This window comes from Strigops habroptila, chromosome 6 (assembly GCF_004027225.2).
Source record: "Strigops habroptila isolate Jane chromosome 6, bStrHab1.2.pri, whole genome shotgun sequence".
In the NCBI taxonomy this organism is placed as follows: Eukaryota; Metazoa; Chordata; class Aves; order Psittaciformes; family Psittacidae; genus Strigops; species Strigops habroptila.
The window spans coordinates 56,734,667-56,752,225 of record NC_044282.2 but is presented as its reverse complement, the minus strand read 5'-3'; the positions used below and the strand labels follow the sequence as shown (position 1 = coordinate 56,752,225).

At 38.6% G+C, this 17,559-nt stretch overlaps 1 protein-coding gene across 1 annotated transcript in view; it reads right to left on the bottom strand.

The window, feature by feature from the left end:
• Nucleotides 1-4,267: 4,267 nt before the first annotated feature.
• Nucleotides 4,268-17,559, bottom strand: part of PTCHD4 (patched domain containing 4) — a 90,973-nt gene continuing 77,681 nt past the window's right edge. Inside the window, exon 3 of the mRNA XM_030490676.1 lies at nt 4,268-6,282. Within this exon, the coding sequence (XP_030346536.1) occupies nt 4,649-6,282 (1,634 nt within the window). The 3' untranslated portion in view covers nt 4,268-4,648. The remainder of the gene's footprint in view (nt 6,283-17,559) is intronic.

The following is a 17,559-nucleotide window of genomic DNA, read 5'->3' as shown; positions in this document are numbered from 1 at the left end:
TATGTTGCCTCTTTGTGAAATGTCCTTTTTCCCCAGCACTACATGATGTCACTTGCTCACGAACTGTCTAACTTTGCTTCCTTTTGATGTTTCCTAGGACATCAAAGGAGAGCTTGAGGTACTCAAAACCTAGTGTTGCAATGAAAAAGAACTTGTTAAAGTTTATAATTACAGAAAAATTAATCAAAGAGACTTAGCATGGTGCTTGTGTAAAGACTATAAGCCAAGCTCTTGTCATAGTGAAATATGGAGTAACTCCACTGAAATAAATCTTAATTATGTTAGTCACTACTCAGTGTGACTTAATTAAGAGTAGAGCAGTGAAAGCCTTTTGGGAAAAAAGAACACTGATTACACAACTACTTTACTGCATATTTCTTCCTTTTCCCCTGGTTCTGTTTCTTTCCACTAGAGAAAATTTAAAAACTAGAATTGTTCAAATGAACCCAAATTGATATTAGCATGTGGCAGGTTACACCCTAAAAAGGATTTATTTTTTTTTAAGTAAACCATTGAGAACAATAACCCTGAAAATAATGTCTTTAAATTATACATGCAAGGTGCCATGCATCCATACTTATCTTGGCCATAAAAAGCATGTTGCTTTCTCAAGTAATAAATGTGTGAAACATCAAGTACTGGACTACAGAGGTCACGACTGAACTCTAATGAAAAAGTAGGAGGAATAGATTAATTAAAGTTAAAATAGACCACATGGGAAAGTGTAAAGAAAAAAAAATACAGAAATATATGTTCACTGCAGCCTCCTGAATGCAGCATGCAACAATGGCTATAAAGTATAAACAGATATATTGTTCAACAATCATATCAACAATGTAAGAAAGAGGTTCATTTGTCATGATTTCACTTCTTACTAAATGATAGAAAGCATGCAAATCCAGATATGGTAATAAATCTGTTGACTTCAACAGAGTTATCTCAACAATGAATTTGAACCAATATACTTAGAGGGAATAAAACCAAAACAAGTAGGAAATGCACACAGAGTTCTTGGCAGATTATGTAGACCATATATACAACCAGAGATTAAAGGAATATGCTCAATATCCCAGGGGACTTATGGCAACTGGAAAAAACAAGTATAATGAAGACCCAATATGCAGCATGTAACAGAGTGTCAAATTGATTTACATGGGCTGTGTCCTTTCTTCACAGGTGCTTATGTAGCTCCAGCTGAGCTGAACAGGTGTTGCAGAAAAGGGTAGAATTTACTGAAAAGGACTAAAAGCAAAATAAGAAAAAAAAAAGGAGGAATGTAAAAATATGGACTCCCCATCCCCAAATGATTCCAGTATGAACTGAATTACAGAAGAAAATTATCTTTTTTGTAGCTTGATATCAAAGTTTTCCTTGTTCCAAAAAGACTGACATATCTGCAGGAGTAACAGCAGCAATAACCTTCCTTGGTGAATCTGGAGAATGGTTCATAAATAAAGTAATAAAGTGACATCCATGGAAGATCTGCTTTGTTTTCTGCTTTACTCCAACATTGACAAAGAAATAAAAAACTTCTAGTCCCAGGGTGTAATCTATATATCTTGTGTCTGGTATACACAAATGTAACTGCTCATACATGATATTGATACTGAGAGAGAAGCTGGTTTGACATCTCATCAAACTCTAGCTCATTTAAGTAAGCCCACCTTCAGTATTGACATCTTCTGACTTAGCTCACCATTTCCTGCTAGGCAATTTTTAAAATATCTGTTTTACATAAAAGCTTCATAAGCCAAACATAAAATTTGAGCTGAGTTACTCCTGGGATTTATCCCTAAACTAGATACTTAGGAGGCAAGTTTCTATTTTTTATTTTCTCTTTCATTTGATATTTGGTTATTTTAAGTGGGTTTAGTCTCATCAAATCTGGATGAGTCTGCATCGCTGATGTCTGTGTCTGAGCTTCCTTTATCACCAATGGACAGAAAAATATTCATTTTTTAAGGTGTAATTCATTTACACCTGAAGAACAACTGTAAAATGGGTCAGAAGTGTCTGTCCTTCTCTTATGGCCGTAAAGGAAGGTCAGGTATAAATATCTGCATTTTCAATGTGCAAAGTTAGATGAGATGAATCCTGGCTTTGATAGCTTTGAAAAATGCTACTTTTTTCAATACAATGCATGACAGAGATCCCTGGGATACATCTCAGTAGTACAAGAGACCAGCAACTTCACCTGTGACACCTCCAGAAGTGATATCCAAGGGTCACAGTAGTCCAATAATCCAGGTTTTGTATGGCCAGTGGAGGAAATGTAAGAAGAGGTATGGAAAGCTTGACATTCATAACCAACTGTTCTAAAAATGATGGATATTTCACAATGTCTTCAAGATGCAGATCAAGGTTGGTAAATACCTCCCAACTAGAGACACATCTCAGCCATAACCCAACATTAAAACATCCCCTGCTCCTAAACTTTACTAAACTTTTAAGATCTCAGTTTTTCAGCTGGCACTTGAATATCTTGGGTCAAACCAATAACCTTGACCTAGCTACACCTGAAATTTTGATATGGATTAAAACTTTGAAAACATTGCCTATCTGGAAAGCATATCTTTCTCTAAGACCTGTTGCACACAAAAGGTTCCTTGAAGAATCAGGACGTTTGACCACTCTTAAAACATAGAGGTCATTTTTGTCAAACGGTAATGGCAAAGTACAGAAAGTATAGAGAAGAGGGAAAATGCATTTCTTCGAAAGAGAAGCAGATAATGAATATTAGAATTGGCATTCAAATGGCTTTTTTGTGCTGCATGTGAATTTTTTCTGGCTCTCCCTAACTATGAAACAGTAGGAAGAGGTGAGATGTCACATAACAAAGAACCAACTTCTTGCAGAGAGCTTTTTAGTAAAACATAGGTACACACCCTCATCAGCAAACTGCAGGTTTGAGACTGAGTTAACCAGCCACATATAAACAAGTATACACATTTTGGAAGGCAGAAAGCTTCCAGACATGTTTTAAAAGTACCCACAAATAATACAGAGTAGACATAAACACTCCATATAGTGATATCTTTACATAGTGTCCTCATGGATACTATATGTTCAGGAAGACATTGCTCATGTAGGTGATGCTATACCATATTCCAGAGAGTAGAAAGCAAGCCCTTTTAAAATACTGAAAGGAAAGATGGACATGGCAAGCTCCAGTGCAGAACTGGGCCAAGAGCAGACTGAAATCACTAGGTCTGTTTTCATCCCTCCTCTTGGGCTATTAAGCTGTATAGTTTACAAAGCAGAGAAAGTCATTCATAGTTCTTTACAGTACTATTGCTAGTGTCACATAGTAACTGCAGATTTACTGTACTCTCCTGTGAAATTTCAACTGCCATAACAAAGCTTTAAGTTGCAGATGATCAACACTCAAATATTTAGGAATAATAATAATAAAGACATTTCACCCTCCCCTTCCAACAGGGGACCAATCTGTCTTTTTAAAACCAGGAGGTGATTCATCCCCGTGCAAACCTGAACAAGGTCTTTTTGTGTGTGTGGCAAGTGTTTGACTGATGTTTTGCTTAAAGAAGGGGAAAATCCCACTTTCTGCAGCATATTGCTAATACCAGCAAACATATACCTTTGTCCATTGGACCAAATATATAATGATAATACTGTGCAGGTGCTCCAGAGCTGACTCAGCTGTTACACGATCACATTATGCCTGTGATATGCAATCCATCATTACATTTAAAGTGCCTGCTTGATTAATATTCAGTATTTAATGTCAACACTGAGAAATTAGAATTCAGAAGTGTTACACTGAAGGAAATGCAAATACTGCTGCAGTGGTAATGGCCTGGGTTAGTTTTGTGAGATTTGTTATTTCAAGGGGAATTTCCCAATTCAAAATTACCAAAAATATATGCATGGTGTTAACTACCAGCTGTAACATCTTGGGATAAAAGTCATGTGTTACATTTAAAGAAACTAAATGTTAAATTTCCAAAAGGCTATGATTATTTCTTCTCTTATATAAGCAGTACCTCTATCCCTTAACAGTATAACTTTGCCATCCATATTCACAATAACACTCTAATTGTGGTGTTACAGATATATATGGTATACTATAATTGGGAAGTACTTTGGCTTAGATTGTTTTAAACATCTACTTCCCAAGTGCATAGGTTTCACCTTAACCAACTTCTCAAGAAAATAAGAAAAAAATAGCATGGAATTTTTTTATCTTTCTTGGTCTTGTTCCCTTTTCTCACTCATAATTTCTTTTTTTTTTTTTCCATGGGCAATTTTATCCAACAAATCTGTCTTTTTCTCTACTCTGTACTTAATTGTGACTCTTTTTTTTTTTTTTCCACCTTTGCTTCAGTATGACAGATCAAGCAGTATCCATTAGAGCTACAGTTTGAGATTCAGGAACACTTAATGGCTAACAGACTCTTCCCTGGTGAAGAATGAGTATCCAAAGGAAACATTTGAGATTAATTTTACTTTCATTATTTTTGTCAAAAAAAGTTTGCACCTTGATATGTCATGAATACCCCTTCTTGATCTTCCTTTGCCTTGTCAGACCTGGCCAGCACAAGCAGCTGAGATCTTCGCTCTATTTTCCCTGCATCTCTGTGCAATGCTTTTTTAAAAAGAGAATATATTACTATTTTTACTAAGCCTTTCAGACTGCTGTAACATGATCAGGATTCTCCTGAATCTCTATGCATTCGATCTCTTCTCGTTCCTTCCTTTTGGCCCGTTTCTTTTTCTTGTGGTGCTTTTTGGAAGGTGGGAAAAAGGTCAGAAAGACGGGCAAAATAACAAAACAGTGCAGAAGTGTGCAACTGCTGGCAAGCAGCAAGCATTTGAACAGTGTGAAGGTCAAGTTTGAAGGCACAAAGAGAAGGGGGACCAACCCAATAAGGAAAGAAGAAACGTTCTGCAAAATGGCTGTCCCATGCTCTTGGAGGGAGTTCTTTATACACTGAGTTCGGGTGTGCTCGGTAGCTAGTACAAATGTATAAAGCAGGGGTGCACAGTGATCTATGGCAAAATTCAAAGTGTAGATAAGGCACAGTATAGAAATGCAATCCATGTCTACATTCCATAAGGTCATCAAGCCAAGGACACCCAGCTCTATTGAGGTGACACTGAGAATTAACCAGAAATTTCCCAGAGGATGAATAACCAGGAAAAAGGTCAGTATTAACATCAGCAAGATGCCAAAACCAGAAATCAGGATAGGCATAGTTACTGATAAACCATAATGGTCCATGAAAACAAAAGTAGGATTGAACACAATGAACTTGATGCTCTGTATAAGAGAGAGGGGTCTCAGCTTCTCCAACAATTCTACTGCCTCCCTCTGTGTGTTTTCACTAGTCCTGGCCACCAGGTACAAACGAGAGGCAATTATGTTGTTCTCATCTCCAGCTTTGGAGAAAATTATGTCATTTTTGAAGTGCTGGAATTCTGGCTTTTTTAAAAAGGAGCTCTGGAGGATGCTGATAAAGTCACTTTTGTTGGTTGCACTGATGTTACCCACTCGAAGGTACTGGTAATACTGTTCAATCCAGGACACTGTATTGAAGCCCTGGCTTAGTGTTTTTAGGTCTTCTTGCACAGTGCCATTCCAGTACTCAAGAGGTTCGTAAATGTAGAAACCTATCACTGGGCTGTAGTTGCTGAAATACTTTTGCTGTATGAGGGCATAGGAGACGCTTGGAGACTCACTGGCAAGAAGGTTGATAATGTTGGCTCCATCATTAATCTGTAAGCACCCCATAAAGGAGAAAGAGGCATAGATGAGATACAGTATCACCACAAATGGCTTGACATATATGTTGGTAATCCACTCATTGTAATGCTCTCGGAGGAAATGCTGGATAAAGTGATGCTGGTACGGGTCAGTCTCATGATGAGAAGTATGCTGATGGCCATCGTTCATCATGGTCTGGAACCACACAGGTTTTCGGTCCAGGTATTCTGCTGAAGGGATTTTACAGCAGAAGATGCTGTGATAACGGTTCTGCTCCAACTGGCCAGCAAAGACCAGGCAGGAACCAAAGAAGGAGAAGACATAGAAGTAGTTCAACAGGATAGAGACGCACATGTTTTGGCAAAAGACTTTTACAGCTTCAATGTTGGTGAAAGGACTTGCACCCATGCCGAAGGTTATAAAATACAAGGAGCTTGTCATTGTGTAGGAGACCATGACATCTGAGTAGGCATCTGCTACTCTGTCCTTGAATGGCAGATTCTCTCTGGTTCGACGCCATCCTGAAAGAAGTTCAAACACTCCTTTGGTTCCATGACCTGGAATGAGAAAACAAAGTACAAACATGTACCATATATAAAGGGAGTCCTATCATCCTCCAGATTTGGGCTGGTTTTTCACCCTCCAGGATTCAAAAAATTTTGTCAGCTAAATTTTTTTATGATTTTGAAACCAGTTAAACAAATGGAAAATTATGAGGTGTCTGTCTAAAGCTAGATACCAGAATTCATATGCAGCTTAAATTAATAGCTTGATATTCTGAGACTCTCCATGCTCAGAAATAAAATTATGAAATAGCCTTTAAAGGACACTCATTGATTTTAATGGACATTGATTTAGTTCTCACATGCACTGCATATATAGGACATAAGAGAACATGAACTTTAGTTCAAGTCTGAGGTTCATTCATGAAATTTCTTGTAGTATCCTACTACATCTTTCAAGGGATTCAGTTTCAAACACTTACAAATGCAAGTAACAACATATTCTTCCAGGGAGTATAAATTGAAGGCATTATCTGAGAAATCAGAAGGTGTGACCAAGAAAGGGACATCTTGGTTCTTCATGCTAGACGAAGGAAAAAATACACTGCCATTAAGTACAAATAGCCAGAATAATTTATATGATGGTTCTTTACCTGTTGAGTGAAATTGGAACTTCTCAGTGATAGTACACAAGTTTCCATACTCTGTGAAAGTTGACATGCTGGTGGTAAAGATGGAGAGTACAATACTGGCTAAATCATTGGTCTACATTAATTGTCTAGAAAACACATAGTTTGGGCTTTTTTCATTATTTTATCTCCATCTGTCTGTCTCTCTCGCGGCTACCCAGAGCTCATCCGAATGAGAAGGAATTCCTTTAGCTCACATGAAAGGACATTCTGAAAAGAGTCAGATGTGGTCAGTGCTCCATGACAGGTTCATACTTTGTATTCCAAACTGAGAAATATTTTAGGGGTATGATTTTTTAATAAATTAAAGCTTACTACAGACTTACTTTCATTTTATTCATCATAGTCACAGCCCAGGAAGTCTACAGGTATTAAACTTTGGGACAGAATGATAAAGTTGAAACTGATCTTACTAGAAAATATTTAATTAATAAAGGTTATTCATGTCTATATTTTAATATAACTTTTATGTTGAATATATATATACACAACCATATTCTTTTACTTCCTATCAGACAATTTCAATTTAGGGGAAAATACAAAAACTGACATTAGAAAACAGAGCCAAAAGGGTGTGGCTCTCAACTAAAGCTCCTGGTCAAAAATGAAAACCACATATTTGGGCTTTGCTGAGAAAGTAGCAAGTTCTCTATGATTCTATGACTCTCCGCACTTTGGATCAAGCCCTGACAAAATTCTGGACAATGTAAGGAACACAGTATTGAGCAAACAAAGAAGTAGAAGCAGACTGAAGATGTCTCTGCCTCTGTGTGCCTTCATTCTCTGCAGCACAAGAAGTGTATGCAACACAGCATGCACAAAGGTAATTGTCTTGTAACATAACCAGGTATATGTTAAGAGGAGATTTGCAAATAATGAAGTGTATAAGAGTGAACAAAGAGATTGTTGAGCTTGCCTTTTGATTTTAGTTCTTTGGATCCCTTCAGATGCTTATTTTTCTCAAAGGAGACTCCTGACAGCCATTCTGGACAGGGTAAATAACAGCATAAACTGTCAAGTTCTGTTATGTTACCTGTTTTACTGCAAATCAGCATCCCCAGTGAAAGATAAGCATACAGTATTACAGAAGTCTTGCAGTTAGCAAAAAACCTGTTGTCTTATGAACCAGCATCTTGGTTCAGGAGGGACCTTGAATTCCGTGGTAAGTTTAGGGTCAATCTGTTCAAATTCTCAACGCATGGCTGTCTTGCACACTGTCACTTTCAGACCATCAAGCAGAAAGAATAGTCTCCTTGGGCGGAGTAAAGCTGCAGAATCCAGAGACTTGGATGCAGTTTTATACTATGCTTAAAGCAAGTGTGCAAGTATCCCTGCGGGGTGCAGATGAGGCTGAGTGGTCACCACTTCCAGTGCCTATGTCCTGGCAAGGTTTAATTTAATGGGATAAGAATCATAGAGTCATTTAGCTTGGCAAGGACCTTTAAGATCATGAAGTCCAACTGTAAACCCAGCACTGCCAAGTCCACCACAAAACCATGTCTTAACACCACATATACACATCTTTTCTATACCTCCAGGGATGGTGACTGAACCACTTCCCTGGGCAGCCTGTTCAGTGCTTGACAAGCCTTTTGGTGAAGAGATTTTTCCTAATATCCAACCTAGACATCCTTGACCACATGTCCACCAGCTAGGTGTGTGCTCCCTTGCTGGCTAAGATACATGTGCTAATTTGCCACCTGTATGTTAACAATAAAATACAAAATAGTTGAGTTCTGCCTTCTACCTCCTATAGGAGGTACTAATCTGGGATTTTTTCCATTTTCTAGGCATCAATTTTCATAAAGCTTATACGATTGTAGTAGTGTCTGAGATATCTATCTCCATTCTAGATGTCACTGAAATGGGCCAGTTATTTACAGGCTGTTGTTATACATGCAGATGTACAGAGAGAATAACTGTGGGAGTCTATTGTCAGGATTGTTAGGAACCAAAGCTAAAAACGATTGGCAAACTCATACAAAATCCAAAAGATTTTGAAAACATTAAAACAGATAGTGTGGATCACTGTAATGTTTATAGATTGGAAATTTATGAAAATAAGTCCTTTTGTCCTTAAATCAGAAATAGTTTAAGTTATGTTGGATTGGCACTTTCCAAAGAATCCTTAGGTGAAGCAATGCTCTAGCAGCTCTATCAATTTACAGTAATATTGACTTTTCTTATTCCAAAATCTCACTTATCTGCCCACCTGCAAGATTATATTCACAGTTGCATCTTTGCCATGTTTTTATTGTTATTAATTTATAAGTTTTAGTGTATCACATTGTCCTGGGTTCAGCTATAGCAGTCATTTTTCTCCTTCTTAGTAGCTGGTGCAGTGCTGTGTTTTTGACTTTCATCTGAGAACAACACTGATAACACCCATGTTTTTAGTTGTTGCTAAGTAATGTTTACTCTGACCAAGGACTTTCTCAGTCTCATGCTCTGCCAGGGAGGAGGGGAAGCCGGGAGGAAGCAGAGACAGGACACCTGACCCAAACTGGCCAAAGGGGTATTCCATACCATGGCATGTCATGCCCAGTATATGGGGGAGTTACCCGGAAGGCCCAGATCACTGCTTGGGTCGGGCTGGGTATTGGTTGGCGGGTGGTGAGCAATTGTATCCTCTCCCCTTGTTATTTCCCTTATCATTATTATTACTGGTGGTAGCAGTAGTGGTTTTGTCTTATACCTTAGTCACTGCACTGCTCTTATCTCAGCCCATGGGAGTTGCATTCTTCCGATTCTCCTCCCCATCCCTCTGGGAGCGGGGGAGAAGGAAGGGGGAGAGTGAGCGAGCGGCTGCATGGTTCCAACTTACCGGCTGGGCTTACACCACGACACACATTTTCAGTGATGAATACTGGGTACAACTAATTCTAGAGTAGGTATGTAATGATTAACAGAAAGAGGTTTTATTGTGAAGATTATTTGTATGCAAAGACTACACTAATGTGTATACACAAGCTTGTGTAAATTAAAATTCTGTAATTAAACTCTTTTTTTCTAATAGAACATGTTCTTAAGGAAACAAAATTTTGGTATTTGTAACTTCTTTGAGGAGGAAAATTGGCACTGATTTTTTAATGATAGTTATTATTACGCAGATTTAAAATTTCCACTTATCCCCCTTTTACAGATAACTTCAGCTTTATCACACAAATACAGGAATTGGGAAACACAGGGGAGGAATTCTCGTGCTGCCGCAAGAAGAAAAGTTTGCCTGACTGGTTTTCCCACATCATTACTCCGATACCAAGTTTTCCAGACAGTCTTTTTTCTTCTCCCCAGATAAGCAGGTCTATTCCCCTTTCCCAACAACATTGCTAATCCACTTTTTTCTGAGCATTTTCTGACATTTCTGATGATTCAGACACCACAGTTACTCTGTAAAATTCTATTCCTTCAGCTTCACCACTAATGTCACTGACAACATTGACAGTGGAGTTAAGTTCACTGAGCAGTTCTGGGAAGGTTCACGGGTCTTTAGCTCTGGGTCAAAACTGCCAAATTTCTCTGGTATTAACATGACATGAACAAAGTACAGCAATTTTTTATTTGCCAGATAGGCAATGGCCTATGACTACTTAAGAAGAAAGGAGACAACAGAATTTTTTATTCCATTACTTGTGAGGTTAGGAGAGCAAGTAAGGGAGGCTGCAGAGAACGTAGAAGTATATAATGCTTTTTCTGCCTCACATTTCAAAGCAAAACAGTAACTATGAGCAGATATTTAAAATAAGTTTAAAGAGGATAAGGATAGAAATGAAAAGAGTGAAAAAACAGATTAAAGACCACTTAATACAGTTAAATTTAATCAAGCTGGAAGAGCCTGGGGAAATGAATCAATTAAAAGCTAAGCCAAAGCAATCTCTGGACTATTAGCAATCACCTTAGAGAATGAATGTAGATGGGATGGTCCAAGAACAGGAAGAACAAGTATGTCTATCTTCAAAAAGGAGAAAGAAGATGACCTGCAGAACTTAATATCCATCAGTTCGGTTCTTATCTATCTCAAAAGATAATAGAATACCATCACTGAGAGGATAGGAAGGTAGTCAGAAAAAGCTGATATAGATTTATCAAACCAAATAACCTCAAGTCAATCTAATTTCTTGTTTTGAAAAACAACTAGTCTAACGGGAATAAGGACACAGGCTATCTCTTTTAGTAAGCCTTTTAATATCTTTCTACTGAACTTAGATAGTTTTTAGTACTATTGTACTTAGTATTCTGACAAGCAAATTAGGGGAATACTGCCTAGTGGAAAACATGGGAAATATATATTCAACTGATTGAAAGTGGACATACATAGAGCTCTTTCCAATGATTTATCAGTTTTCACAGGGACATTTTAAAAGAGATTACATCAAAGGTCCATCTTGGGCCTGATTCTTTTTGATATTTTCTATTAATGATATGAACACTTATGGAATTTGTGTGAGAGGCTAGTCTGAAGAGGAGTTCAAGCCCTCTTTAGAGCAGGACTTCAAACTTGGAGAAGTGGTCAGAAAGTGATAAGATGAAACTTAATGAAGATAAATGCAAGGAACTTTGTGTTAGGAATTCAAATGAAAGAAATGCATAGTAAGAAATAACAAGGGAAGGAGAAGTGAGACAGAAGATTGTTTAGAGGATATGGGGACCTTCAAAGGGAGTAAGTAAAATATATTCTGTTGCAACATGCAAGAAGCTGAATTAACAGCAATAACATAAGAATTTGGAACCAATAATTTTGCTTACTCTGGTATGACAGGCATAAACTGGAGCACCGTTTTAAAATGGGGCAAGATCTTTTCATAGAACCATGGTATGATTTGGGTTAAAAGGGACTTTTAAAGATCATCTAGTTCCAGCCCCCTTGCTGTGGGCAGGGAAATTTAGAAATAAAAATTGGAAAAATTAGGATGAATGCCTTGGGGAATAAAAGCAGCAGAGAACAACCTGTTTGCATACAAGCATCTTAAGGGCAGGTGTCAAGATGATGGGTTCAGGCAATTTTCAGTGGTGGCCAACAACAGGATAAGGGGCAACAGGCACAGACTGAAAGTTCCATCTGAATATGAGGAAGAACTTCTTTAAATTGAGGGTGGCAGAGCTCCCAAGTTCTGGTTCATCCCCATTACAACATGAACCTTATTAAAAAAGTAACTGCATCATGGGGCACTTCTGTTAAACACACAGACTATTACCAATGCCTTCATGTGTGCTCCAAGTGATGGCATTTATTTCTGCTTGCATGAGCATTTCAAAAAGCCTTCTAAATAATTCTGGGAATTGCTGTTAAGACCAAAACATAAAAGAGTTAGTCTTGTTATTGGCATTTCAGTGCAGCCTGGCAAATAGCAACCCTGTGAGTGTTTGAGGCTGAAAAGAGTGAGGAGAGTGGCAAACATTTGATTCTGTCTGGTGTTTGCTGTATAATGGCATTTCAGGAGAGCTCAGTATCTGCCAGACTCTACTACCATGAAATACTGCCAACTTCTCAAATACAGCCATAGCTGTGAAAATGCCTCTCCCTTTTCACCTGTTGGAAAGAGAGCTGAGACTTTTAGCCTGGGAGCCTGACTTTTAGACTGCTAAAATTACATAAGAATAATCATATCTTCCATCTGCATACTGTTTTCCTAATCTTTCCACTGCAGAAGGAATTCTATACAGAAACATAAGCCTGTAGAAGAAAAAAATGATGTAACGATGTAGCAGTCATAGAGGAGTCCCACTGTTAATTTGCCTTCTAAGATCCTAAACAACAGCGATCTGTAAATTACACTAACTCCAGTCTGTTGGAAACAGATGAAAAACAATGGTTCACTTGCTCTTCTGGTCTCCTTTTACATGGTGTCTTCATCTAATCAGGTCCACATTCCTTGACAGCTTGCTCTCTTTACTCTTTCCCATCTACCTCATAATAATTTTTTTCCCAGACAAAATAAAAAGCCTAGACATGAGCAAGCAACTAGGGAACTGGGCTAAACCGCATGGTGATCATTTACTTACATGTCACATCCCTTCGGCAGATCCTCAATCTTCCATCAGTTTGTTTCTCATTTTTCAGAATCCAAGGCAAACACTGTTATCCCTTTTTACACAGAGACCAGTGTAATGGGACCTTGATCTTGATTTGAATTAAGAATAATTAAGACTAATATGAATTTGGCATCTCTGATTTTATATCTTATCCAATTTTGGATCTTTCATATTGACAAGGCCTTTCCAGAGCTTCACCGGAAGCATCTCTGGGTAGAAGCCTGGGATTGAGCACTGGAGACAAGCCAAAGAACTGCTAGTCTAGATGTAAATATGTTTCTAATTGAACTGTAGTGACACCACTTTGTATTCAAGGCTTGCTTGCTGCAGTTTATTTTAAGGTAAAATTTTACAGTTTTTAATGCCTAGAAGCTCCTCTTTTTGTTAGAAGGAACTGAAATACTAAATAGCAACACCCCTCATCCTAAGCACTGAAACAGAGCTGAACACAGAGAACATTTCAATGGATGTCTTTAGTCATAAGGCTGCACACCTCATTATGAGAGATTTACATTTGAGCTAACATATACTGCTTGCAAATTGTATATAAAGTTGGCATCCTGCTTAGTTTTCTGCTGTGTTTAGCAATGAATTAAAATGCTTTTCGCTGTTTCTCATCTAAGCCTTTTAATGAACATTTTAAACAAGCACTGCACATATGGAAATTGCTATTCATTGATAGGAGTTTAAGTGACATATAGAACACAATGAATTAATTTAGATCAAGCTATTAATGAACTGATTATATATTCATTGATGCTAAAAGCATAGGGTGGATTTGTGACACTGATCAGAATGCTTTGTTTTTAACCTGAATTTGATAATCCAGTAACATCCGAAAGAAAATCAGATGAATAAGGTACTAGTGAGTCTCAAAAAAAGGAAATTCTTTTATCAAGTGTGGATTCTGTCTTTCAGAAAAAAATACCTATACTTGAATCATTACACAAACAATGAGTTTAGTAATTTGCTGCTTTCTAGAAGAGAGAGAGCAACTGTGGATTCTTCACAGAAAAGCAAAAAACCAGTTAATATTTGGACAAGAAAATACAATGGGAGAAACAAAAGTTGTGAAAGCTTACGTGTCTGAAAAATGACTGGTGCATTTGTAAGTCTGAGCAAATGAAGAGAGCACAAGAACATCTGAAGAGAATGGGACATGTTTTGGAGTTACCCGTGAGGGAAGTGCATAACATTTTCAGTGGTGAGATCTAGTTATGAAAGGGGAAAACTTCTATCTTTTGGTGACAAGACACAATTGTCTGCATAATCCAAAGTTTCTGAACTGCAGGATGCCAGAGTGTAACAAGTAATAGGTAGGAAAAAGTTTACCCTTCAGTTTGCTAGTGAAATTAGTCATCTGGCCAACCAAACTTTGTGGGCATTTATCTCCCTTTGAAAGGGATATAGTCTGTCTGATATTCCCCACGCATCCCCAAAGCCTAATGAGGCACCATTCTTTCACAGTGGCTGAAGATCTGGTCCTGTGATTAGCTTGGTTCGTGGGGTTTGCACAAGTACTGCATCTTGGCTGAAGTAGCCCATTTTCAATTGGTACCCTAGGGCCAGGTTCTAGCTGAGAAAGCAGGGCTAAATTCTATTTTGATATTTAATGCACGTCAAATCCATTCCTTCCCTAATATTTTCTATCTGGCAATTACTCCAGCTGGTGAACACTGCAGTGCAGAGCATAGCACACCTGCTCTTCACTCGGCCACTGAGGTTTCTATCCAAACTACTTATCTTGGTGTAAAAACACACCTTTTCAGCAATGGAGAGCTCTAGACCAAAGGGAATGGACTCATCTGCTGACATGGTGATATTTTTAACAGTGCTGTTAGTGCAGGACTTGCTGACATCTGTTTACTTCAGAAAAGGGGTAGGGAGGCAGAGCAGGAGGCAACGTTGGCTTTTTGCTTCCGTTTGCTGGGAGTGAAGGAAATAAGGAGGACTCACTCAGCAATTTAAAAAATCGTTATTAAATCTCCCCTTCCCTTTCCCAAAAGCCCAGGTTCTGCATTGCACAAGGGTGTGGACGAAGGCTGCTCTGCTGCCCTTGCCAAGCCCAGGAAGGAGGTGCTCTGTGCACTGCAGCACTGACCTGCCTGTGCCTCGCTGCAGCACTGCAGCTCTGGTTCAGGTCATCTCACCAGTGGGACTGCTCGAGCTGGGAAGTGTCCTCCCTTTCGGCAGCTGCCAAGCAGCTGATGCAGCAATGTGGCTGCTGCCCTATGTTGCTATACACAAGCTGTGCTGCTCACGCAGTGATGTTGTGGGGAAGCAACAGCCCTCTCCCATATTCCCAGTTTGTCCCTAAATCTAGCCTGGAGATTGCAGGTTGCAGATCCAGGATGTGTAGGTTACCTTTATTCCATTTATCAAGCAGCAGTGCCAGGGAATGCTGTAGATGCAGATATTAATTCAGCCGAGCTGCCAAGTGGTTATAATGGTCCTCAGTGTGCCTATCCTTGGATCTAAGAGTTTCCTCTCATTAAACAGAATGAAAAGCAATATGAACCAAAGAAAGAAGAAATGACTTATTGAAATGACTGGAATAAACCCCTACTTCTTACGTGTCTTTACACAGCTCTATTAAAAAATTACAACTGCAACATATTGATGCTGTGCCAGCTGCTCTCAGCTAGACTTGCATGAAAATTGTTCAAAGACCTGTAACAGTAATATGGACCATTCAGAAGGTTAAGATGACTTGCATGCATTCATGGAGGAAAACTGCATGGAAAGGGGCATTAAAGTCTGAAGCAACACATTTGGATGTGAGAGCCAGTAAGCCAAGAAGCAGCTGGAGCCAAGGGGAATGTTTTGAAAAAGGATAACTTTACCGTGCAATTAACCTGTTGAAAGCCTCATTTTTAAAGCACTCACCATTGACTACTATCAGAGACAAGATACTGAGATAGATAAACTCTTTGGTCTGAATCAGTCTGAATGCTTTTACATCGTTCTGTATTCATGGGACTGACTGCATTAAAATACATATGCACATGAAGAATGAATTAAAACTGTGCAAGTCTTCCGGCCCTTAACTCTGTACTCGGTACTTGTGGTTTTGACTTTACTAATTTTATTCTTATTGTTATAACATTCAGAAACCTGTCTTTAAACTGATACAAATAATTTCCTCATTCACTGCATGGTCTCAGGTCTTATTTACCCTTACCATTTGTACACAGCACTGATTACAGATTGATTAATTATTTTGCCATGGGTAAATATGGCAGCGTCTGCATCCATTCCTACATCCTCTATGTACATTTATGGATATCATGACCTCTGTGAGATTGTTATGAGTATTACACTAATATTTTGCCAGGGAAATTGAGGCAAAAAGAAATCTAGTTTTAAAATATTACTGCGATCCATCAGTTCACACTTGGCATTGGCCAGGCCTTGCTGTTCTCATGTAACCCCGGGCTTTTATTGCAATATATGCTTAAAGCCTGATATCAACCGATATATGCATATGTCATGCTTTGAGGGTTCATACCTTGGGTGTTAGACCAAGACACAGAAGAAGTAAACTGTGCAAGCTAATAGGCATCTGTTAAAATCTGTTGCTTCCCAATTCTGAAGATAGCATGATTGCTGCATTTTGCACAAGCCCTAGACTCCTTCCCTTGTTGCTTTTCAGCCTTTTCAAGAGGCAGGACAGCCACCAGAAAAGGCCTCCTTCCCTGCATATCTCTGATTCACCATCTAAATCACTGGCCAGAAGACTCCCTGTAGAGCTGGAATTAGACCAATGAGCCCTTTCACAGTTTTGTGGTGCATGTCCTCATCCTCAAGCTGCTTCTCATAAAACCTAGTGAAATGGTTGCACATAAAGGACAAGATGAGCTTTATTTTCATGGCAAACTCCCACAGACATCTGATATGCCCAGTGCTGGCATTAGAAAAATGTCTGGGCTTGTGCAGGACTTTGAAAATCCTTTCCCAGTCCGCAGTATTTAGCAGCTCATCAACGTATCTGAAACCTGACCTTCAGTAGTCTGTCCAAAGAGGGTATAATTAAGCTTTTCACTTAATTATTACACTAGCTAAACTCACCATGGGCTTAAAACAATATATCAGGAACATTTTGTGTTTTTTCTGGGGGGTGTGTTTTTGGCTCAGGAGCAGTGAGCCAGCTGGCTGCCCACCCTTTTCCCATTATTATTTTGAATATCCACAATTTCAGATGTAAATAATTTTGAACATGAAATTAGTTTGCATGTGTATTTTCCTATACCTCAAGGAGGGCTGGAGAGGGAGCCCTTTCTCTGATGAATCTTTTGTTGTCTATAGGTCCCTGCAGAATTCATTGGAGATTCCTAATCTGCATCCATTCTAATAAATTAAGTATTTTTAGTGTTAATTTTCTGTCACAGAGGCCAGCTGGTACAACATAACAATCACTATGGTATTTTACTTTTTTAGCCTCTAAAATAAAATATCTATATCCAAACCCTAATTTGCACCTGGGAATTATTTGGGAAAGTGCCATGGACACTGCAAAGTCATCATTGTGCATCACTAGTGCCAGTTTAGGGATCAAACCCTGTCTGTTTTGAGCCAATCACTCCCACCTTGCTTTACTGTGTGCATTCAT